This window comes from Pseudorasbora parva, chromosome 10 (genome assembly GCF_024679245.1).
Source record: "Pseudorasbora parva isolate DD20220531a chromosome 10, ASM2467924v1, whole genome shotgun sequence".
Lineage (NCBI taxonomy): Eukaryota > Metazoa > Chordata > Actinopteri > Cypriniformes > Gobionidae > Pseudorasbora > Pseudorasbora parva.
Window position 1 is genome coordinate 32702412 of NC_090181.1, and position 25916 is coordinate 32728327.

A 25916-nucleotide genomic window follows, 5' to 3' on the forward strand; every position below is an offset into this window, starting at 1 on the left:
TTGTGAGATAAAGTCAGAATTGAGATATAAAGTCAGAATTTGGAGATAAAGTCAGCATTGTGAGATATAAAGTCAGAATTGTGAGATATAAAGTCAGAATTGTGTGATATAAAGTCAGAATTGTGTGATATAAAGTCAGAATTGTGTGATATAAAGTCAGAATTGTGAGATATAAAGTCAGAATTGTGTGATATAGTTATAATTGTGTGATATAAAGTCAGAATTGTGTGATATAGTTATAATTGTGAGATATATAGTTATAATTGTGAGATATAAAGTCAGAATTGTGAGATAAAGTCAGAATTGTGAGACATAAAGTCAGAATTGTGTGATATAAAGTCAGAATTGTGTGATATAGTTATAATTGTGAGATATAAAGTCAGAATTGTGTGATATAGTTATAATTGTGAGATATAAAGTCAGAATTGTGTGATATAAAGTCAGAATTGTGTGATATAAAGTCAGAATTGTGTGATATAGTTATAATTGTGTGATATAAAGTCATAATTGTGTGATATAAAGTCAGAATTGTGTGATATAAAGTCAGAATTGTGAGATATAGTTATAATTGTGTGATATAAAGTCAGAATTGTGAGATATAGTTATAATTGTGTGATATAAAGTCAGAATTGTGTGATATAAAGTCAGAATTGTGAGATATAAAGTCAGAATTGTGTGATATAGTTATAATTGTGAGATATAAAGTCAGAATTGTGTGATATAAAGTCAGAATTGTGTGATATAGTTATAATTGTGAGATATAAAGTCAGAATTGTGTCATATAAAGTCAGAATTGTGAGATATAAAGTCAGAATTGTGTGATATAGTTATAATTGTGAGATATAAAGTCAGAATTGTGTGATATAGTTATAATTGTGAGATATAAAGTCAGAATTGTGTGATATAAAGTCAGAATTGTGAGATATAAAGTCAGAATTGTGTGATATAGTTATAATTGTGAGATATAAAGTCAGAATTGTGTGATATAAAGTCAGAATTGTGTGATATAGTCAGAATTGTGTGATATAAAGTCAGAATTGTGTGATATAAAGTCAGAATTGTGTGATATAAAGTCAGAATTGTGAGATATAAAGTCAGAATTGTGAGATATAAAGTCAGAATTGTGTGATATAAAGTCAGAATTGTGTGATATAGTTATAATTGTGAGATATAAAGTCAGAATTGTGTGATATAAAGTCAGAATTGTGTGATATAGTCAGAATTGTGTGATATAGTTATAATTGTGAGATATAAAGTCAGAATTGTGTGATATAAAGTCAGAATTGTGTGATATAAAGTCAGAATTATGTGATATAGTTATAATTGTGAGATATAAAGTCAGAATTGTGTGATATAGTTATAATTGTGAGATATAAAGTCAGAATTGTGTGATATAAAGTCAGAATTGTGAGATATAAAGTCAGAATTGTGTGATATAGTTATAATTGTGAGATATAAAGTCAGAATTGTGTGATATAAAGTCAGAATTGTGTGATATAAAGTCAGAATTATGAGATATAAAGTCAGAATTGTGTGATATAAAGTCAGAATTGTGTGATATAGTTATAATTGTGAGATATAAAGTCAGAATTGTGTGATATAAAGTCAGAATTGTGAGATATAAAGTCAGAATTGTGTGATATAGTTATAATTGTGAGATATAAAGTCAGAATTGTGTGATATAGTCAGAATTGTGTGATATAAAGTCAGAATTGTGTGATATAAAGTCAGAATTGTGTGATATAGTTATAATTGTGAGATATAAAGTCAGAATTGTGAGATATAAAGTCAGAATTGTGTGATATAAAGTCAGAATTGTGTGATATAGTCAGAATTGTGTGATATAAAGTCAGAATTGTGTGATATAGTTATAATTGTGAGATATAAAGTCAGAATTGTGTGATATAAAGTCAGAATTGTGTGATATAAAGTCAGAATTGTGTGATATAAAGTCAGAATTGTGAGATATAAAGTCAGAATTGTGTGATATAGTTATAATTGTGAGATATAAAGTCAGAATTGTGTGATATAAAGTCAGAATTGTGTGATATAGTCAGAATTGTGTGATATAAAGTCAGAATTGTGTGATATAAAGTCAGAATTGTGTGATATAAAGTCAGAATTGTGAGATATAAAGTCAGAATTGTGTGATATAGTCAGAATTGTGTGATATAAAGTCAGAATTGTGAGATATAAAGTCAGAATTGTGTGATATAAAGTCAGAATTGTGTGATATAGTCAGAATTGTGTGATATAAAGTCAGAATTGTGTGATATAAAGTCAGAATTGTGTGATATAGTCAGAATTGTGTGATATAGTCAGAATTGTGTGATATAGTTATAATTGTGAGATATAAAGTCAGAATTGTGTGATATAAAGTCAGAATTGTGTGATATAAAGTCAGAATTGTGTGATATAGTTATAATTGTGAGATATAAAGTCAGAATTGTGTGATATAGTTATAATTGTGAGATATAAAGTCAGAATTGTGTGATATAAAGTCAGAATTGTGAGATATAAAGTCAGAATTGTGTGATATAGTTATAATTGTGAGATATAAAGTCAGAATTGTGTGATATAAAGTCAGAATTGTGAGATATAAAGTCAGAATTGTGTGATATAAAGTCAGAATTGTGAGATATAAAGTCAGAATTGTGTGATATAAAGTCAGAATTGTGAGATATAAAGTCAGAATTGTGTGATATAGTCAGAATTGTGTGATATAAAGTCAGAATTGTGAGATATAAAGTCAGAATTGTGTGATATAGTCAGAATTGTGTGATATAAAGTCAAAATTGTGTGATATAAAGTCAGAATTGTGTGATATAAAGTCAGAATTGTGTGATATAAAGTCAGAATTGTGTGATATAAAGTCAGAATTGTGAGATAAAGTCAGAATTGTGTGATATAAAGTCAGAATTGTGTGATATAGTTATAATTGTGAGATATAAAGTCAGAATTGTGTGATATAGTTATAATTGTGTGATATAAAGTCAGAATTGTGTGATATAGTCAGAATTGTGTGATATAAAGTCAGAATTGTGTGATATAGTCAGAATTGTGTGATATAAAGTCAGAATTGTGTGATATAGTCAGAATTGTGTGATATAGTTATAATTGTGAGATGTAAAGTCAGAATTGTGAGATATAAAGTCAGAATTGTGTGATATAGTCAGAATTGTGTGATATAAAGTCAGAATTGTGTGATATAAAGTCAGAATTGTGTGATATAAAGTCAGAATTGTGAGATATAGTTATAATTGTGTGATATAAAGTCAGAATTGTGAGATATAGTTATAATTGTGTGATATAAAGTCAGAATTGTGTGATATAAAGTCAGAATTGTGAGATATAAAGTCAGAATTGTGTGATATAGTTATAATTGTGAGATATAAAGTCAGAATTGTGTGATATAAAGTCAGAATTGTGTGATATAGTTATAATTGTGAGATATAAAGTCAGAATTGTGTCATATAAAGTCAGAATTGTGAGATATAAAGTCAGAATTGTGTGATATAGTTATAATTGTGAGATATAAAGTCAGAATTGTGTGATATAGTTATAATTGTGAGATATAAAGTCAGAATTGTGTGATATAAAGTCAGAATTGTGAGATATAAAGTCAGAATTGTGTGATATAGTTATAATTGTGAGATATAAAGTCAGAATTGTGTGATATAAAGTCAGAATTGTGTGATATAGTCAGAATTGTGTGATATAAAGTCAGAATTGTGTGATATAAAGTCAGAATTGTGTGATATAAAGTCAGAATTGTGAGATATAAAGTCAGAATTGTGAGATATAAAGTCAGAATTGTGTGATATAAAGTCAGAATTGTGTGATATAGTCAGAATTGTGTGATATAAAGTCAGAATTGTGTGATATAGTTATAATTGTGAGATATAAAGTCAGAATTGTGTGATATAAAGTCAGAATTGTGTGATATAGTCAGAATTGTGTGATATAGTTATAATTGTGAGATATAAAGTCAGAATTGTGTGATATAAAGTCAGAATTGTGTGATATAGTCAGAATTGTGTGATATAGTTATAATTGTGAGATATAAAGTCAGAATTGTGTGATATAAAGTCAGAATTGTGTGATATAAAGTCAGAATTATGTGATATAGTTATAATTGTGAGATATAAAGTCAGAATTGTGTGATATAGTTATAATTGTGAGATATAAAGTCAGAATTGTGTGATATAAAGTCAGAATTGTGAGATATAAAGTCAGAATTGTGTGATATAGTTATAATTGTGAGATATAAAGTCAGAATTGTGTGATATAAAGTCAGAATTGTGTGATATAAAGTCAGAATTATGAGATATAAAGTCAGAATTGTGTGATATAAAGTCAGAATTGTGTGATATAGTTATAATTGTGAGATATAAAGTCAGAATTGTGTGATATAAAGTCAGAATTGTGAGATATAAAGTCAGAATTGTGTGATATAGTTATAATTGTGAGATATAAAGTCAGAATTGTGTGATATAGTCAGAATTGTGTGATATAAAGTCAGAATTGTGTGATATAAAGTCAGAATTGTGTGATATAGTTATAATTGTGAGATATAAAGTCAGAATTGTGAGATATAAAGTCAGAATTGTGTGATATAAAGTCAGAATTGTGTGATATAGTCAGAATTGTGTGATATAAAGTCAGAATTGTGTGATATAGTTATAATTGTGAGATATAAAGTCAGAATTGTGTGATATAAAGTCAGAATTGTGTGATATAAAGTCAGAATTGTGTGATATAAAGTCAGAATTGTGAGATATAAAGTCAGAATTGTGTGATATAGTTATAATTGTGAGATATAAAGTCAGAATTGTGTGATATAAAGTCAGAATTGTGTGATATAGTCAGAATTGTGTGATATAAAGTCAGAATTGTGAGATATAAAGTCAGAATTGTGTGATATAGTCAGAATTATGTGATATAAAGTCAGAATTGTGAGATATAAAGTCAGAATTGTGTGATATAAAGTCAGAATTGTGTGATATAGTCAGAATTGTGTGATATAAAGTCAGAATTGTGTGATATAAAGTCAGAATTGTGTGATATAGTCAGAATTGTGTGATATAGTCAGAATTGTGTGATATAGTTATAATTGTGAGATATAAAGTCAGAATTGTGTGATATAAAGTCAGAATTGTGTGATATAAAGTCAGAATTGTGTGATATAGTTATAATTGTGAGATATAAAGTCAGAATTGTGTGATATAGTTATAATTGTGAGATATAAAGTCAGAATTGTGTGATATAAAGTCAGAATTGTGAGATATAAAGTCAGAATTGTGTGATATAGTTATAATTGTGAGATATAAAGTCAGAATTGTGTGATATAAAGTCAGAATTGTGTGATATAAAGTCAGAATTGTGTGATATAGTTATAATTGTGAGATATAAAGTCAGAGTTGTGTGATATAAAGTCAGAATTGTGAGATATAAAGTCAGAATTGTGTGATATAAAGTCAGAATTGTGAGATATAAAGTCAGAATTGTGTGATATAAAGTCAGAATTGTGAGATATAAAGTCAGAATTGTGTGATATAGTCAGAATTGTGTGATATAAAGTCAGAATTGTGAGATATAAAGTCAGAATTGTGTGATATAGTCAGAATTGTGTGATATAAAGTCAAAATTGTGTGATATAAAGTCAGAATTGTGTGATATAAAGTCAGAATTGTGTGATATAAAGTCAGAATTGTGTGATATAAAGTCAGAATTGTGAGATAAAGTCAGAATTGTGTGATATAAAGTCAGAATTGTGTGATATAGTTATAATTGTGAGATATAAAGTCAGAATTGTGTGATATAGTTATAATTGTGAGATATAAAGTCAGAATTGTGTGATATAGTCAGAATTGTGTGATATAAAGTCAGAATTGTGTGATATAGTCAGAATTGTGTGATATAAAGTCAGAATTGTGTGATATAGTCAGAATTGTGTGATATAGTTATAATTGTGAGATGTAAAGTCAGAATTGTGAGATATAAAGTCAGAATTGTGTGATATAGTCAGAATTGTGTGATATAAAGTCAGAATTGTGTGATATAAAGTCAGAATTGTGTGATATAGTTATAATTGTGAGATATAAAGTCAGAATTGTGAGATATAAAGTCAGAATTGTGTGATATAGTCAGAATTGTGTGATATAGTCAGAATTGTGTGATATAAAGTCAGAATTGTGTGATATAGTCAGAATTGTGTGATATAGTCAGAATTGTGAGATATAAAGTCAGAATTGTGTGATATAGTTATAATTGTGAGATATAAAGTCAGAATTGTGTGATATAAAGTCAGAACTGTGTGATATAAAGTCAGAATTATGAGATATAAAGTCAGAATTGTGTGATATAAAGTCAGAATTGTGTGATATAGTTATAATTGTGAGATATAAAGTCAGAATTGTGTGATATAAAGTCAGAATTGTGAGATATAAAGTCAGAATTGTGTGATATAGTTATAATTGTGAGATATAAAGTCAGAATTGTGTGATATAGTCAGAATTGTGTGATATAAAGTCAGAATTGTGTGATATAAAGTCAGAATTGTGTGATATAGTTATAATTGTGAGATATAAAGTCAGAATTGTGAGATATAAAGTCAGAATTGTGTGATATAAAGTCAGAATTGTGTGATATAGTCAGAATTGTGTGATATAAAGTCAGAATTGTGTGATATAGTTATAATTGTGAGATATAAAGTCAGAATTGTGTGATATAAAGTCAGAATTGTGTGATATAAAGTCAGAATTGTGTGATATAAAGTCAGAATTGTGAGATATAAAGTCAGAATTGTGTGATATAGTTATAATTGTGAGATATAAAGTCAGAATTGTGTGATATAAAGTCAGAATTGTGTGATATAGTCAGAATTGTGTGATATAAAGTCAGAATTGTGAGATATAAAGTCAGAATTGTGTGATATAGTCAGAATTGTGTGATATAAAGTCAGAATTGTGAGATATAAAGTCAGAATTGTGTGATATAAAGTCAGAATTGTGTGATATAGTCAGAATTGTGTGATATAAAGTCAGAATTGTGTGATATAAAGTCAGAATTGTGTGATATAGTCAGAATTGTGTGATATAGTCAGAATTGTGTGATATAGTTATAATTGTGAGATATAAAGTCAGAATTGTGTGATATAAAGTCAGAATTGTGTGATATAAAGTCAGAATTGTGTGATATAGTTATAATTGTGAGATATAAAGTCAGAATTGTGTGATATAGTTATAATTGTGAGATATAAAGTCAGAATTGTGTGATATAAAGTCAGAATTGTGAGATATAAAGTCAGAATTGTGTGATATAGTTATAATTGTGAGATATAAAGTCAGAGTTGTGTGATATAAAGTCAGAATTGTGAGATATAAAGTCAGAATTGTGTGATATAAAGTCAGAATTGTGAGATATAAAGTCAGAATTGTGTGATATAAAGTCAGAATTGTGAGATATAAAGTCAGAATTGTGTGATATAGTCAGAATTGTGTGATATAAAGTCAGAATTGTGAGATATAAAGTCAGAATTGTGTGATATAGTCAGAATTGTGTGATATAAAGTCAAAATTGTGTGATATAAAGTCAGAATTGTGTGATATAAAGTCAGAATTGTGTGATATAAAGTCAGAATTGTGTGATATAAAGTCAGAATTGTGAGATAAAGTCAGAATTGTGTGATATAAAGTCAGAATTGTGTGATATAGTTATAATTGTGAGATATAAAGTCAGAATTGTGTGATATAGTTATAATTGTGAGATATAAAGTCAGAATTGTGTGATATAGTCAGAATTGTGTGATATAAAGTCAGAATTGTGTGATATAGTCAGAATTGTGTGATATAAAGTCAGAATTGTGTGATATAGTTATAATTGTGAGATGTAAAGTCAGAATTGTGAGATATAAAGTCAGAATTGTGTGATATAGTCAGAATTGTGTGATATAAAGTCAGAATTGTGTGATATAAAGTCAGAATTGTGTGATATAGTTATAATTGTGAGATATAAAGTCAGAATTGTGAGATATAAAGTCAGAATTGTGTGATATAGTCAGAATTGTGTGATATAGTCAGAATTGTGTGATATAGTCAGAATTGTGTGATATAAAGTCAGAATTGTGTGATATAGTCAGAATTGTGTGATATAAAGTCAGAATTGTGTGATATAAAGTCAGAATTGTGTGATATAGTTATAATTGTGAGATATAAAGTCAGAATTGTGTGATATAGTTATAATTGTGAGATATAAAGTCATAATTGTGTGATATAGTTATAATTGTGTGATATAAAGTCAGAATTGTGTGATATAGTCAGAATTGTGTGATATAGTTATAATTGTGAGATATAAAGTCAGAATTGTGTGATATAGTTATAATTGTGAGATATAAAGTCATAATTGTGTGATATAAAGTCATAATTGTGTGATATAAAGTCATAATTGTGTGATATAGTTATAATTGTGAGATATAAAGTCATAATTGTGTGATATAGTTATAATTGTGTGATATAAAGTCAGAATTGTGTGATATAGTCAGAATTGTGTGATATAGTCAGAATTGTGTGATATAGTTATAATTGTGAGATGTAAAGTCAGAATTGTGAGATATAAAGCCATACTTGTGTGATTATAAAGTCTTAATTGTGTGATAAAGTCATAGTTGTGAGATATAAAGTCATAATTGTGTGATATAAAGTCATAATTGTGAGATATAAAGTCACAATTGTGTGACTTTATATCATAAAAATATTTATATCATGCAATTCTGACTTTAAAATTTACAGTTGCGCATAATCATGACCTAACATTTACTGTATAGATTTTATTTTTATTTGATGTGCAAATATTTGCAAATATTTTATATTCTTTTTCATCTAATAGCGTTTTTTGCCGCCCAAGATGGATGGTCATTTTAAAGCATCAAAGCAGAGGTCTCAAGCAACATCTATACCCCCGAGGAGGAAACAGTCCTGTTGTTATGTGGTTGGGCAATTAAAAAAATGAGTTAGTTGGTCGGGGGGCAGGGGCCTCTTCTCAGGTTAAAAGCAGAACGAATGGCCCTCTCCACATGTGTGTAAAACCAGTGACCGCATGAGAGATCACAGTGGTGTAAGACAACAAGGGTAAAGTGGAGTTCATGCTGACTAGCACTGCTAATGAGAGAGAGTTTATATGGTTTACTGCCACTGTTTATAAATGAGCTTGGGCACATGTGTTAATAAACACTATAGGCACAATAATACTTGATTGATACTATCAAGTATTATCAAGTAGTGATACTATATTTGGATCGCCAATGTCACGTGATTTCAGCAGTTTGGCAGTTTGACACGCGATCTGAATCATGAATCAGTATGCAGATTCATGACCGTTTGAATCTTTATTTGAGGATTGAAAACAAACGCAGAAGACAAAACAATGCTGAATAAAGTCGTTTTTGTTATTTTTGGACCAAAATGTATTTTTCGATGCTTCAAGAGATTCTAACTAACTAACTGATGCACACATGGACAACTTTGATGATGTTTTTATTCCCTTTCTGGACATGGACAGTATAGTGTGCATACACTCTCGGACTAAATCTAAAATATCTTAAACTGTGTTGCGATGATGAACGGAGGTCTTACGGGTGTGGAACGACATTAGGGTGAGTCATTAATGACATAAATTTCATTTTTGGGTGAACTAACCCTTTAAGAGAGCTGTGTACATACTTGCAATACTTTCTTGGTGAGCACGCAATCCATAAGCAGCTGCGGACTGAACCGGACACATTCAACACATCAAACCATCTAGTCTCCAGAGGCACATTACACAAGTCTGTCAAAATCTTTCATACTATTTCCTCACAATGATAAAGCCACGAGTGACTATGTGAACTAGCATCGCTGATCGCTGCCATAAAATCACAGATCTGCAGAACCAGCCGCTATCCTACTTCAAGCCAGTTCTGCTTTGATCATGAAGAACTTCGATCCGGCTCGGTTCAGCTAATCCCTGTGAGATCGATTGCCCGTGTTCAAGGGGGAGAACCTGATGTTTTCTCTGACTTGGTTCTGGGGTGGATTACAGACCTTCATGCTTTGGAGGATGTGCTGGCAGTTATTACGGGGTAGGCCTACAGCAACAACCTGAATGGACTCTTGAAATACAGTTTTGGGTTTCACTAAAAAACAAACCACCCACTCTGCAAATCTACAGTGGGTTTAAATCTCTGCTGCATTTGGCACTGCAAAACTAGTGTTTACGGGTCATGGATGCTGTTAGACATCATACTGATCTGATAAAGTGTTGAATTACACACAGACGAAAATCACAGTGATATTCGACAACATCTTCAGGTTGGCATTCAGCGGCAGGCGTAAACGTCTGGATTTTTAATATTTATTTAAAAGGCATTTTTAATATTTCAGTTGTTTTGGCTTGGTGACATCACGGACACTAAAGTTCAGTAGCTCCGCCCACTGTGCCCACTGGAAAAACACAGTAGCTGCATTTTGGATTTTCTATACTGGATCCGACAAGAACGGCGCAACACACTTAAAGGGATAGTTCACCCAAAAATGACATTTTTATGTTTATCTGCTAACCCCCAGGGCATCCAAGATGTAGGTGTGTTTGTTTCTTCAGTAGAACCCAAATGAAGATTTTTAACTCCAACCGTTGCTCATATAATGCATGTCAATGGGATGTATTTCCATGAGAGCCACTATAAGAGTAAAAAACACATAGACATACGAAACCATATTAAACCCTATGGCTCGTGGCGACACATTGATGTCTTAAGACACGAAACGATCGGTTTCTGCGAGAAACCCAACAGTATTTTACCTCAAATAGAACTCTATGTCCAACAGCCTTGCGAGCGCGCCATCACTTCCGCTGGATGAGATCAAATTACACAATATGGTGTAGAGATATGTACGATAGATCACTTACACTGCTTGTATCCTATTGAGATATGCCATATCATATAACTTGACCTTATCCAGCGGAAGAGATGTCGCGCTCGCGGCTGTTGGACATAGAGTTGTGTTTGAGGTAAAAAATTATATAAATACTGTTGCTTTAGACATCAATGTCTTAAGACATCAATGTGTCGCCACGAGCCACAGGTTTAATATGGATTCGTATGTCTATGTGTTTTTTTAGGGAAAATGCCTTTTATTTCTAAATTATGAAAAAAAATTATGTAACTATTATAAGTGCACCTCAGGAAACATTATACAATAATAAAATAATGCAGTTCATGACCACTTTGAAGCCTAAATAAGTCCAATACTTGTTCAAAATAAGCAAAAACCCACTGAATTCAAAGCCCAGTAAAAGCTTTAAGCTGTAATACAGCAGCAGACCTCTGCCTCTCCATGAAAATAAAACCTTTTAACATTTCATACCTACAAAAAGCGCTTTTTTTTTTTTAAGCTAACCGTTATCTACTCTGAGACATTCGGGTGTAAAAAATAGACATTAACGGACTGTGCTGTTGAGAATCCAAGCAATCTCAATCTATAACCACTTAAACTCCATGGACCCTGTAGGGTAGGGAGAGGGGGGTAAAAAGGGGGGCCATGCCTTCAGACCCATTTGAATAAGTCTGGTATACAACATGACACAGACAAACTTCTTTTTTCCACTATTTTCTGGAATTTAGTGGAAACGGCCCAAACTGTCAACAGGGTCCTAGTGCTAACAGGGCCTGAGTTACACACATCCAAAGATTAATTTATAAAACAAAAAAATCAAAAAGTTAATACAGCTTAGACAACATATACTTACATGTTTATCACTTTTAGAAATGTTTTATGTAACATCAAATGGTTTCCTGTAAAATGACACCAACATTTTGAACTTAGACCACTGTATGTGTGTGTGGGAAGCTTTTCAATTTGTGTAGGCCAAATCCAGGCGGAAATCCGCAAAAATGGTCCTGCTTTTACTTAGATTGACTGTCAACAATCCCCCATTGTTGTAAGCAGCTATCAGGTCACATTCTGCAAAGCCACAATACATTATTCACATTCATTACAACCAAGAAGTAACCTGTGATGAGCACACCAAATCCAGCAGGGCCATGCATGTTCTGTTGTCTCATCACTGAGCTGTATTCATATCTGCCCTAGTGACACCATTACACCCCGGTGTCAAGACAAAGCCAGCCATCAGACAGGAGGGAGTGCCATTTACACTAAGAACAGCTTCTGAACTGAGCCAACGTCAGCAACCCTTCCCCGTTTATTCCTATCAGTTTGGAGTGAAAAAGTGTCCTCTTTATATGATAATGCCTTGCTCACCTGAGAGGCATAAAATGAGCATTAAAATGTGAAATATGTATGAAGCTCACACCCATAACATGTTGCTACCGTGGCAACAGTGCTCTGTTGGAGCTGTGTATGCATAGGAATGAAACGAACATGCTTCTGTTCGGCGGGTGTAATCGAAAGACGAACCCCAGGGGACGTTCACAACGCAGCGAGTCCCACAGCACAAGTTCTGTGAGCTTTACTGCCGTTCCTGCTGTGTTATACTCACAGGATGAGGGATATTCCTACTCCAGACCATAAAAGTGTGTCGCTTGGAACATGACGTGAGCTTTGTAGGTGTTCAAATGTCAACAAATATTCTAATATCAAGCAAAATCCAAATGATAAATGATGTGATGCTAACATTTATTCTGCTTGTACCAACAGAGCATCATTTACCATGTTTGACTTTTGTTAAACGAGTTTAAAGAGTGAAAATTCTGTCATCATTTACTTACCATCATGTTGTTTCAAACTGGTATGATTTTATTTCTTCTGTTGAACACAAAATAGGATATTTTAAAGAATGCTGGTAACCAGACAGTTGATGTAACCTTTGACTTCCATAGTATATTTTGACTATATGGAAGCCAATGGGTGCTGTCAACTGTTTGATTACCAACATTCTTTAAAATATCATAATAAAATGATATCATAATAAAAGTCCCGCTGCTCGCGAGCTGTGTTTTACAACAATCGCTCCAGCAGCCTTGCTCAGCTCCCTCAACATTCACTCCGGCTCTTTATACTACAGTAACGTTTATCACATTCATGAACATGATTTCTGCCAGAGTCAAATCCCCATTCTTTTCCACCGGCTGTGAGGTGAAGACCACATGTCCCAAGATACTGCGCTCAGACTTGGCGTCATCAAACTACGCCTTTGTTTTGAATAGGCGCCCACTAGTGGACGGAAAAGTTACAGAGTGTAGCTTTAACAATTAAATAATGTAGGAGCTGAGTTGTATTTGCTTTAGTCTCAGTCTCAACTGACTTCTCGGTAAGCCCCTCCCTTTAAATGCAGATGAGCCAATGGCAGTTGAGTATCAGTTGCACGGGGACCGGAACTCGGACATGAGGTTTCAGTGCCATAGAGAAACATTGGACATCGGTTTGATCGTGTAAATGCTACAACTATTGTAAAACGATGTGTCTGGGGTAACACTGATTTCCGGGTGATGAGTCTCGCATTCTTTAACGCCGCATTCACACGGGGCGTAGGCGTTAACGCTTCCCATTTACTTTGAATGGGTGACATCATCCTTTGCCGAACTGAATTGTGGGTTCCGTCGCGCCGCTTCACTCGCGTTGCAAGCGGCAGAAGTTGAAGAATTCTCAACTTTTCAAGCGCCAGCGCAGGCGTCATCCAATCAGATCTTCGTATGCAAATATCCTACAGCAGACGCTAGCCAATTGCGTTCATTACTGCTCCGTGAACCATCCAGACGCAGCTCCCGGACCACTGTGTGATATTCTTCCCGCTGTCGGCGCTTTTTCAGGATTTAATGTACTTAACAGCTTCGTGCACCTGTGCAGTGCACTGACAACAACTACAAGGGCAATTGCATTCGCACATACAACCAAATCGGCATCCATTTTGCCTCACAGACTAGCTGTCATAAAAAGGCGCTTTTTTGTGTTGTGTTTTGGACCAAGCGGCAAGTTAATATGATTGGCTGTTGTCACTATGACGATCGCGTCAGCACCCAGCTTCAGCCACGCCCTCCGTCAAGCGTTAACGCCTACGCCCCGTGTGAATGAGGCGTAACAGTCCACATGGAAACAAAGCCATCATGATTCCAAACCCCCGCATGGAAAAAGAAAGACATTGTGTGACAATGACAAACTGTGACAATGATCTTGTCTTATTATGATGCTTATCAAGATCAACTTAATGCTGGATTTTTAAAAGTATGTGAAGTTCACAGCAGTAAACTTGCACTACGTTCTTGAATGAATTGCACACCGTCTGTTAACGTAGGGACATCGACATTACACTATCACTAAACATGACTCTGATCAAAAATTATTATTGGTTGCTTTAGATGTCCTCTTGGATGGTTCTTGACGGATGGAAGCTGAGACAATATTTGCTTAAAAGTCATTGTTTATCACCTCCCTCTGTTCTGTTGCCATTTTTTTGCAGGGAATTAGACATGTTTACTTCCAGACTGCAGCGGAACGCAGCATAATGTAAAGTGTCCAGAAGGATCATATATCACAATGAGCCTCTACCCTTCAGTTCATGTCTCAACACTCACTAATCACCATGTGGGTGAAGATCCTGCAGAGAAAAGCCCAAACACTCAGTCATGTCTCCTTTTAAACCGCCCCTGGCTTAAAGAGCGTGCTCACGGCCACCCTGCACTCCCGTGATCCCCTATCTTTCCCATCAGTCCCTCCTCCTCCAGCTTGTTTTAATGGGCACCTCTAGGTCACTTGCAGCTGGCAGAACTGGCCATAAAATCTGGAGACCAACAGCAGGTCTGAAACACAAGCCGCGGCCACACCAGATCAATGGTGCTCTTTAAAAACAGCAAAATGTTACTTTTAGATTATGGCAATTATATTAGGTGTGACATCAACGTAGACGCGGTGCATGATGAGGAGATGTTAGTGCAGATGTGGGGTTTTGAAGGTGCTGGGGGGCAGTTTTTTTTTTTTTTTTTGAAAGGATAATTGGAGCAATTATTGAAATGATGAACATAATGGATGCCATATGTTTGCCTAGCTTAAACTAAAAGCATCGCATCATGTAGTTCTTAACCAAATATTTGAGATGGGGGTATCTATCTATCTATCTATCTATCTATCTATCTATCTATCTATCTATCTATCTATCTATCTATCTGTCTATCTATCTATCTATCTATCTATCTATCTATCTATCTATCTATCTATCTATCTATCTATCTATCTATCTATCTATCTATCTATCTATCTATCTATCTATCTGTCTGTCTGTCTGTGTCTGTCTGACTGTGTCTCTGTCTCTCTCTCTCTCTCTCTCTCTCTCTCTCTCTCTCTCTCTCTCTCTCTCTCTCTCTCTCTCTATCTATCTATCTATCTCTCTCTCTCTGTGTATGTGTGTGTGTTAATGCGCACAACGATATAACATGGTATAGAATGCTGTACTGATACTGAATTTCTATATCACATTGTTTGTGACAGCACAGCGCCCCCTGTTCTTATTGGATAATTATTGGACCAACTCTGCTTTGGTTTTCTTGGGACGCAAACACAACCACTGATCAATGACGTAAAAAGGTAGTGTTTGTCTATAAACTATTTTAAATCACACATCTGTTCTGTTCATACACAGCTCCCGGTATTAGTCGCTAAAAATGAATCTTGCTGCATGAGCACACGGCGAAACTTGATATTTACGCACACATGCATCCAATTACGCAGCGTATATTTACGTATATACATTCTGTGCCTATGGTTTAAACTCTTGTGGAACCAACACCAAGTACTGCAGCAGTAGGCTACTAACTTATGTGTCCAAAGCTAATCGCAATGGATAGTTAATCATAAATGCGCTTCTCTCAGCGCCCATGCTCGCCACCACAGCCACATCATGGAATGACGTGTTTCTTTACACAATCTGTTTCACTTTACAGTCTTCGTAACTCAAAAGACTGTTAGTCAGCAATTAAATTCACCCCCTTTGACCAGGCTCGTCATGATCTCAGACTCGCGCTGGAATTACAGCGATAGTGGATCTGCAACATGCTGCAGTGTCTTATAGGATAAGCACTCCTCCACCCCCCAGCAACACTTCTGTTGCATTACACACTTTAATGCTTGTATTTAATGTATGCATCTTGTATTTAATGCTTGTATCTAATTAAAACTACTTTTTCTTACCCTTTATAGCCTATATTTTCGTCTTATTGTTATTTTTGTAAGTGTTGCTATGGAATCAAGTGAGAACAACATGTGACAAGAGAACAAATCGATTAATTGCAATGGAAGACGCGTGTAATTCTAATAGAAGCACGCTTTAAAATCTTAGGTTTAAGTTTTGGTTTCTGTGCATACTTCCAAGATTTGTGAGCATATGTCCAAAATTACGCACTGCAACAACTGAGTTATCACACGTCAGCATGGATATCTGATGTCATGTAGCTGCATAATGCATTACCAAGTCGAAAACTGCTTTCGAAATATTCTTAAATGATTTAATAGATCAGCCTACCTTGCTGGAGTAGGGTCCGGGAATTAGTAGTTTTAATGCCTGCCTCTTCAGCTCCACTAGCCGTGCGTTGCAGTTCTCGCACCAAATCCCCCGTTCAGAACCAGGTGAGCTCCCGCTACCCGAGGCTGGAGAGCCAGTGCCGAACCCCGGAGATCCACCCAAGGAACCGGGCGAGCCGGTGCTGATTCCAGGAGATACAGTAACAGGTGAGCCGGAGAAAGAGCCGGGGGATGATATTCCTGATCCGGGGGAAGGGGTTCCAGAGGACCCGGGCATGGAGCCGGCACCTTCAGGGACAGGGCGGCTGGCGCTCCGGGACTCCTCATAAGCTTTTCGGTACCAGGTTTCAGGAGAGAATGATGCTGACTTTGTAGGGGATGAATCGGTCATCTGTAAGAAATGATAGTACAATGAAAAGCAGTGATTGAAATATTACTGTCTATATTGTACATGATAAATGTTTAAAAAATAATAAGTGTGCAAGGTGGTTTAATAATTTGCATATTGAGTTTGACATTACAGTTTGTTGTTGCTGCTTTTCCACACTCATTAAGTATAATAATAAATCTTACCCCATATTTTCTACTCCTGGTCCCAGATCTGTCTTTATTCCCTGTTAGAGAGGTCATGATTAAGCTTGCAGAGATACTGATGAAATAACTGAGCACCCTGTTACATCCACAACCAAAAGATCCAAAAATCAATCTCTGGTCAGTTCAGCTCTCCTTCTGAAGACTAGTGCCATGCAGAAATCTATCCATCTTCCACAGAGGAATATGAATATCAGATGGTCCAATCGAAAACGTCCAACAGTGGATAAATCCAGTTCTTTCTTTTATGCTTTCTGATATGCTGAATCCATGTGCAGTGCGTTAGATTTCACAGCATCCCAGCACAGGCGCATTTTCCCATGCACATGGACTTGTGTGAGGCGCAGGCTGTAGATCAGTGGATAGGCTCTGTTAGAGGACTGATCTCTGCACTGCTCTCACTCCAGAGGAGCGCACACATCTGTCTCTGGGTAGACTGACCACGCCCCCTCCGCGCCTCTCAGCGAATAGCATGTCCGAGACCGCATGACTGACATGTGGGTGTGCATTGTTTTCCGCAAACTAACCTAAACCGAGTTGAGGGAAATTTTCATTGTGGAGTCAAATTGAGTCTTATTACAGAATGACTTTCAGGGGGTCATTTAAAAAAAAAAAAGAAATTCTAAGCAGTGCTGTTCTGCTATAAGTTTACTAATCTAAACACAAACTATATTGTGATTTATATGCGTGTATTTATATTAGAAATAAATAAATAATGACAACACTTCTGTTTGTCGATGCACTGTCCGATCTAAACAGAAAGTGCCCAAGCTGTGCCAAGTTGACATGGTTACTTCATCGGGCGAACGCGCACTGACGATAATGACTAGACTAATCTAACTTTTGTGGTTATTAAACTTATGTGTGAAAAAATGTACGACCACCATATAATTCGTAGCATACAATGGATTTGGAGAGTGTTATAGTTTAGAATGCAGAATCGATACAATGAATGACAAAAAAACAACAACAAAAAAAGCTTTAGAGCATTACAAAAACAACAACAACAACAACAACAACAATAATAATAATAATAATAATAATAATAATAATAATAATCATAATAGTACAAACTTCTATAAAAAAAATGCTATAATGTTATTTTCTAAACTAGTAGGGCCTAATTAAATTAAAACAAGCCTAATAATAACAACAACAAAAAAATGTGCCAGGTCAATTGCTGTAAAATCTTCTATTATTTATACTTAACTACTGAAGTACATACGGTTTATTATGAAACAAAGAACATTGTTTTGCATTGGCATGAAAATAAATGGCCATGTTAGTTGTTTTCTTAGTTCAGTCGGAATTTGAAAGGACATTTTGTAAGCACGGGTAAGTAGCGCCACCTACTGCTCACACATCTAAAAAACCCTCTGAACCTCTGAATTTTAAATTCACCAATTTTTTGACACAGGGTGTTTTTGGTTCATATTTCATATTTTTGAGAACATGTTGGGTTATTGGTTAATTATAGTTCACAGGTGTCCCTTGTCTTGTCATTAGCCCTTGTGTATGTAGCCCTCATGTTTGCCATGTGTCTTCGTCTGATATTGTTGTTGTAACCCGCTTTTGGTGAGTTTGTTCAAAACGATTCTTTGTTTATGTCTGGATTTTGTTTAATAAAACTGCACACGGGTTCTTAAACCTCACCTCAGTGGATCATAAATTACATTATTATTGTAATAGTTAAAAAAATTAAAATATATATCCCCTGACAGTAGATACATTAAAAAAATCTAAATCCAGTCTTAAACTCCCTGTGGGATGCAACATGCTTAAAAATTCATGCTTAATATTATTTAAAAAATCATTGGTTTTTCTTTACAATACATTTTAAAAATCTAAATACTGCTTACAAAATCCAACAGATTACTGATATTACTACTACTACTGTTTAATAAACATTTAATAACAATCGCATGAATATTTAAATCAGTTGCATTTAAGACTGGATTTACATTATCTAACTACTATAAGGGAATACTCTTTTTTTGTTTTAAAAGCTATTAAAATAATGAAAATATTGGTGAGTTTATAATGTAATAATTTTCTCAAAACAATTTTTATTACATTAATAGCTTACATTTGGATAAAATTATTACATTATGAATTTTTATAATAATAATGTATTGCTTATTTTAATACTTAAAGCATTTATCACAGTATGAGTTGCTTACGACTTTAACAGTATAAGTAAATGACCATTAGATTTTAATAAAATGAAACAGTACTGCTTTATCGGACATTTGGTATGACTAAGGCATGTGGTATGGTTGCATTTTTTCTTAAAGGGATAGTTCACCCAAAAATAAAAATTCTGCCATAATTTACTCTCTCTCATGTTCTTTCAAACCTGTATCAATCTATTTGTTCTGCTGGTTGCAAAGGAAGATATTTGGAAGAATGTTTTCCACCCACTATGGTAGTCAATGACTGCTTCTTGGTTACAAACATTCTTCCAAATATCTTCCTTTGTGTTCAGCAGAACAAAAAAATTCATTCAGGTTCGGAACAACTTGAACGTGACTAAGTTATGACAGAATTTAATTTTTTGGGTGAACTATCCCTTTAAGAAAACATGAAACCATACAATGCATTGCAAACAAAGAGAAAGCTGTACTAAACATAAAAGCTTGGTATTGCTCAGATTAGTTGTTCATCTATCCTTTTTAACCGATCTCTTGTTGACATTTTAACTTAAAATGTCGCCCATCTTTACCATCACGTTATTACAGCCCAAAAAAGATAGATAATAATTTTCCATTTTTACTTTCTGAACTAACCTCTATAATTGCATTCTGTAAAGGCTATCATAAGTTACGTGCTTCTTTGGTCAGCTCACAGAGGGGCATTTATGATCTGATCTTGGGGCACAGGTTAATTAGGAAAAAATTAGTAGCAAGAATATGTCATCCCTTTACAAAAACTGTGGTATCACAGTCTGCTAATGAAACAGAAAGAAGAAAGACATCACATACTGACTTTATAATGAGTCTCTCAGGCACACAATTAGCCTTAGAAAACCCGCCTCATTAGCGAGAATGATTATTAATCTATGACACACCATCTCAATCTTGCACATATTCTCTACTTTATTAGAATAGTTCTGAACAGGCTAAATGCTATACTGTGTCATTTCGCCAAATTATTTAATAAGGAAAGCGTAAACAGCATTAATGATGTATACCACGGGGAAAGAGACCAAATAAAATGTATAGTATTATTTATTATGGTAACAGCGGATATTGCTTATGATACCTTGATTGTAACTCTCTAAACTCTCATTTATTTGAACTATTCACTCCATAAGCCATCATCGAGTGTCGTCAAAGGTCATCATGCTCACAAAGTCCTTGTAGAGAATGACATTTTTATCAGGATCAACAGCGGCAGACAGCATTTCATCCATCTCTTCTTGTGTGAAGGGCTCGCCTTCAAAACAGAAAGAATTCATTTTGTTAACTGAAAACAACAGAGTCAGTGAACTTGACTTCCTTGTGGATCATCTGTATCGCAATTCAAAGGCTGCAGTCTTCGAAGGCCTAGCAACTGTTTTCAAGTTATATTTTTTAAGTAAGTTCCGAAAACTTAAAGGCCCTGTCCCAAATGGCACCCTAAACCTTCACGGTCTTCCAACAAGTCCACACTTTCATGACGTATAGGCGCTTTGATTGTTGGGAAGAAGTCAGCTCACTAAAGTGCGGGCTTGGCAAAAGTGAGCATCGCGGGTGCATATTGAGCACAAAGAGTGGATGTGCATTGAGGACGCATATCGTCTGCAAAAGGGCCGCACAAGCACCCTTCTGAAACCTAAAATGACAAATGGGACACCCTATGGCACACGAGGCCACAACCCCGAAAGTGCATATGAAGTGTGTCATTTGGGACAGGGCCTTATAGATATCTTAACATTTGAACTGCTTTAGAGTTTTCGTTTTTGTTTTTAACTTTTGTATCATTAGATATTTGAGCAAGTTGAAATCCAGTACTTTTATTTAAAAGTGTAATTCGGCATTTTGGTAACACTTTACAATATGGGTGCACCACTATGCATTAATTCATGCTTAATTAAAGCACAGATAATCATGAGTTAATGTATTAATAATGGTGAACTAACCCATTTATTAATGATTACTGCATCAGCAACTAATGAAGATTCTACATGATTAATAGATTAAGTAATCATTAAATTGTTTTTAGTTAAATGTGTCATAATATATTGATTCCTTAATAACATATTATATTAACTAATAATGTAAATTAATGTGTTAATTACCACAAGGGGTCAAAGCCATGCATTTCAACTTCCAGTTGTCTGCTTTTATTAATTATTAGCTAATGATTTATAAAGGTATCATTATGTTCTGACTTTACTTGTTGTGGCACATAACTATTAACTAATTCAAAACCCATAACCACAATTACATATTACTTAATCAATTAGTTAATAGTCATGTGCCCCAACAAGTAAAGTCATTACATAACGATACCTTTATATATCATTAGCTAATGATTAATTAATTAACACGTTAATTTACATTATTAGTTAATATAATGTGTTATTAAGGAATTAATACATTAAGACACATTTAACTAATAACAATTTAATGATTACTTCATCTATTAATCATGATGAATCTTCACTAGTTGCTGATGCAGTAATCATTAATAAATGGGTTAGTTCACCATTAGTAATACATTGACTCATGATTATCTGTGCATTAATTAAGCATAAATTAATGCGTGGTGCACCCGTATTGTAAAGTGTTACCGTATCTTCCGGATTTGATATCAAGACGTCTAAATGTTTTTTGTTTTTGTTTTCATTATAGATATAGCTGTGTTATCATAAAATTTGGGCGCAAACTGATTGAATGGGGTGTTTAATAACCGGCATTCTCTCTCTCTCTCTCTCTCTCTCTCTCTCTCTCTCTCTCTCTCTCTCTCTCTCTCTCTCTCTCTCTCTCTCTCTCTCTCTCTCTCTCTCTCTCTCTCTCTCTCTCTCTCTCTCTCAAAAAAAAAAAAAATCCAGTCACCGGTGCGCAATGATTCTTGGACTAGGCCACGAAGGATCCTTCTTTTTTGCAAGTAGCCTCTGAATTGGGACACTATTTACAATTGCTAAATTGTAACATTGCACATGGATTGCAAAATATCCACAACCACTATTTTTTTAAAGTCTCATTGATATACTACACCTTCTTGTGTTAAATATTTGGTCAGCTCCTCAGGTTCCAAGTGTCCTTTTTTCTGTTGATCTAAAACCTTTACAAAGAGACAACATTCCATTAGTCTAATGTCTCCATCTATATGTATCCAATTTAAAATTTAATTTATAGAAGCTTGTTTCCACCATGGAATACAATTAAAAAATAACTGCTACTTGTTATCTCATGATTCTGACTTCTTTGCTCACAATTGTAAAATCCAATTCTAAGGGGGAAAAAGACTTAGAGTCTTTTTTTTCTTTCTTTTTTAAAGAGTTTATATCACACAATTCTGAGGAAAAAATGTGAGATGTAAAGAAAAAAAAGTACAAATTCTGAGATAAAAAGTCACAATTACTTTTTTATATTTTTTTTAAGTGGCAGAAAGAAGCTTCAAAATAACAAAATGAAACCTCAAAGGCCTGGAGGAGCAGGTCTTCTGGAATAGGACGGAACCTGCAATAAAGAGGAAGCAGAGCTAAAACGGTCATCAATAACGAGCATTTTTAATGAAGAATTTACAATGTTGAGGTACATCTTTGCTTCATAGATAAAACATCCCTATGGGCTAAAGTCAATAGGATAAATACTTCCGCAAACAAGGTTGATGAATAAATGGTCAGCACGTATTCGTTATTGTAAAGAAAACATTTCCTATTAGCAATCTTTTGAGCTTTTAATTGCTCTCCATTATAAACTTGCCTCTAGTTCAAGACAAAATAAATCTTTAACTGTCGCAGTTATGAAGCGTGACAAAAACTAAAATGCTTTTTAGAAAAATCCTACCACATCTGTTCATGTACTTCGAAAAAAGTAAATTGGGCATATCTGATTTCGTCCATTGGGTACTTTCAGATGTACAACTGAAAACATGTTAATAGTTGTTGACCAATTTTAAGATGTGCGCTTCATTAAGACAGGTGGATTGTGCGTGCCCTTCACCCAAAAATTAAAATTGTCATCACTTAATAATAATAATAGGTTTTATTTATAATGCACATCCTCAAGGTGTTCCAAACCTGTATGAGTTTCTTTCTTCTGCTGAACTAAACAAGATATTTTAAAGAAAGTCAAAACAGTTGATTTTAGCCAGCACTTTAGCCAATGACTTTCATAGTAGGGGAAAAAATACTATACAAGTCAATGGCTATGTCAACTGTCTAATATTGTCTATTCTTTAAAATATCTTTTGTGTTCATCAAAAGAAAGAAAATATAGGTTTGGAACAACATGAGGGTTAGTCTAACCATTTTTGGTTAAACTAACCCGATAAAGGGGATAAAAAAGGTGAAAACTTCAGTGACAACCCAAGTAGGAGGAGAAGTTCCCTAAAAGTTCTCTAAAGGTGACAGAAACCTTTACAGAACATTAGGGATGTTCCTAAAACGTTCTCTTTTGGTTATGAAAATGCTGCAGGTTCCTTATATGACTTGAAGGTGGGCGTTCCATTTTGGTTACTCTATGGTCACACTACAAAGAGGACATTTGGGCTGTTAACAGAACGTTCCCACATGGTCCTCTGTTGGTCATATTATAACGTTCCCGATGTGACTTTAGGGGGATATTCTATTTCGGTTATTCTATGGTCATACAGCAACATTACAAAGGGGATTTTTGGGACATTAACAGAATGTTCCTATATGGTTCCCTGTTAGTCAGAGGGGGACATTTCATTCAGGACTGTGCTGCAAAATATCTTGTTCATTGCAGTTGTGTGTACACTCCATTCCCATGAGGTTTGCAGGACATTTAAGGGACCAACCTAGAATTTTCTTTTTTGGTCCTATTTAAGTCCTTTCATCACATTTACTGAATGTTTTTAAAAAATGTTTGTGTGAATCTGAATCAAAGCATTCTGGGACGTGTCCTAGTGTTACTAGGTGATGTCCTTGACATCAGTTGGGACGTTCTGAGAACATCAAATTTCCAATAAAATAAGGTCCCCTGAACATCCAGAATGTTCCGTGAAGGTCCGCCAAATAACGTCCCCGAACCCTTTAAAGAACTCCACATCATGATTACTTCGTAACTTTCTGGGAACATTTCTAGGCGACGTCCTTGACATCAGCAGGGACGTTTTGAGAACATTCTGGGAACTTTTTCTAGCGGGGAAGGTCCGCTATGAGTAGTGCTATTTTAGAATTGTTTTAATATACTATTCTAGCAAATATAATATTTGGAATTTGTTTTTCTTTTTTCATATTTTCAGTTTTTTATTTATGTTTATTATTTTTTTCATATTTCTATTTAGCTTTTAATTATTTTTATTCAGTTTTAGTAATTTCAGTTTTTCAACATTTCAATGTAAGTTTACATTTTTTCATGTAATATTATTTTAGTTTATTTTCAGCTTAATTTCAATTACCAATAACTACACTGTCTGTCTGTGACAACATAAGTACATAAGTACAATTTTACATATTAGAAAGCTCAGGATTCCTATAACTGATCTGATTGATTCTAATTGCTTCAATGTCAGTGACAGTCTTACTTGCGCTCCAGCAGGATCTTAGTCATAGTAGGAAGAAACTTTTCATAGCGTACAAACCCAGTGGGCTCTTCTTCTTCAAGCTGTGGACGTAATCAAAAATCATAATTATGAATCTACTCAGCTTGCAAGAGTCAATATCTGAATGAACCGAATGAACCAATGCACTGTAAAAACAAACCACTGACCTCAGCAATGACATCATGCAATCCAGCTTCAGATGGAAAACAGCCAAGTGAACGGATGATGGTGCCTATTTCTCTTTTACAGTGAAAATAAAAATCTAATTAAACAACAAATCAGACATTAAACAAGTCACCATCATATAACATTTGGATTTGAACTTAATAAACCACTAGGAAAGAATGATAGAAAGCAAGGAAAGAGACATTTTAAAAATGTTACCTGACATCAACAGTCTTGTTGGATTCATGGTCAAAAACGTCAAACGCATTACTTATCCTCTTTTGAGTTTCTGTTATGATAGTTTCTGACAAAAGGGAAATATGTTTTTTCAGCAAATATGACAAAACAATGGAGTAACTTAGACGTCTCAGTTGCTTGTGCTGTCTTTCAATAACTAACGTTAACGTTAACTTAGGGTATTTTACTTTGCTACTCAGCGTTAGCTAGCTATTTATCGATACGTTGCACAAATTATTTAATGTCAAGTGAGCTACAGACCGCACGTAAAGGTACAAATACTTGTAGGTAAATCGAAAGCCCGAAAGCTTTCGAAAAACGTTTTGCATTTTGAATGTAACGTCACCTGCATTGTACTTGTCCGCCATGTCCAAAACACTGGTTGCTAGGTAACGTGGACACTTATTTTATTTACTCGAAGCGTCATTAGTTATTGCGTTTTTTACTGAACACATTTCTTACATACGGTACATAACTTTCCCTAAAAAATAAATAAAAATAAACTAATTGATTGATTTGCATTAATATTATAATGTCATATTAGTCACAATACCATGTCTAAAAAACAATATATATATATATATATATATATATATATATATATATATATATATATATATATATATATATATATATATATATATATATATATATATATATATATATATATATATATAGTAATTCAATTCTGATATT

The 25916-nt window shown here is 34.1% G+C and overlaps 2 protein-coding genes across 4 annotated transcripts in view; both read right to left on the reverse strand.

The window, feature by feature from the left end:
* kif26ba (kinesin family member 26Ba) overlaps nt 1–17483 on the reverse strand; it is a 137783-nt gene extending 120300 nt beyond the window's left edge. For both annotated transcript variants that reach the window (XM_067455898.1, XM_067455897.1), the window contains exons 1-2: nt 17082–17483; nt 16510–16899 (exon numbers count right to left, since the gene is read on the reverse strand). In XM_067455898.1, coding sequence (XP_067311999.1) covers nt 16510–16899; nt 17082–17138 — 447 coding nt within the window. In that variant the 5' untranslated portion in view covers nt 17139–17483. The remainder of the gene's footprint in view (nt 1–16509; nt 16900–17081) is intronic.
* Nucleotides 17484–19841: 2358 nt separating this feature from the next.
* On the reverse strand, nt 19842–25608 carry efcab2 (EF-hand calcium binding domain 2). 2 transcript variants are annotated; one of them, XM_067455903.1, is made up of 7 exons: nt 25567–25608; nt 25203–25287; nt 24986–25058; nt 24801–24880; nt 22723–22765; nt 22301–22367; nt 19842–20534 (listed from the first exon to the last, which is right to left on the reverse strand). In XM_067455903.1, exons 1-7 carry the CDS (start codon nt 25586–25588, stop codon nt 20416–20418), a joined length of 489 nt encoding a protein of 162 aa, XP_067312004.1. In that variant the 5' UTR covers nt 25589–25608; the 3' UTR covers nt 19842–20415. The 2 variants fall into 2 exon arrangements, with proteins under 2 accessions (XP_067312004.1, XP_067312005.1); XM_067455904.1 differs by having other exon boundaries at nt 24986–25080; nt 25567–25585.
* Nucleotides 25609–25916: the final 308 nt, after the last annotated feature.

What these genes read in the sequence shown, in the direction of transcription:
- efcab2 (XM_067455903.1), bottom strand. Translation starts at nt 25,588, where the DNA reads ATGGCGGACAAGTACAATGCAG. An exon ending in AACAAGACTGTTGATGTCAG is followed by an intron (nt 25,059 to 25,202) that starts GTAACATTTTTA and finishes TCACTGTAAAAG; the next exon opens with AGAAATAGGCACCATCATCC. An exon ending in AAGATCCTGCTGGAGCGCAA is followed by an intron (nt 22,766 to 24,800) that starts GTAAGACTGTCA and finishes TCTTTATTGCAG; the next exon opens with GTTCCGTCCTATTCCAGAAG.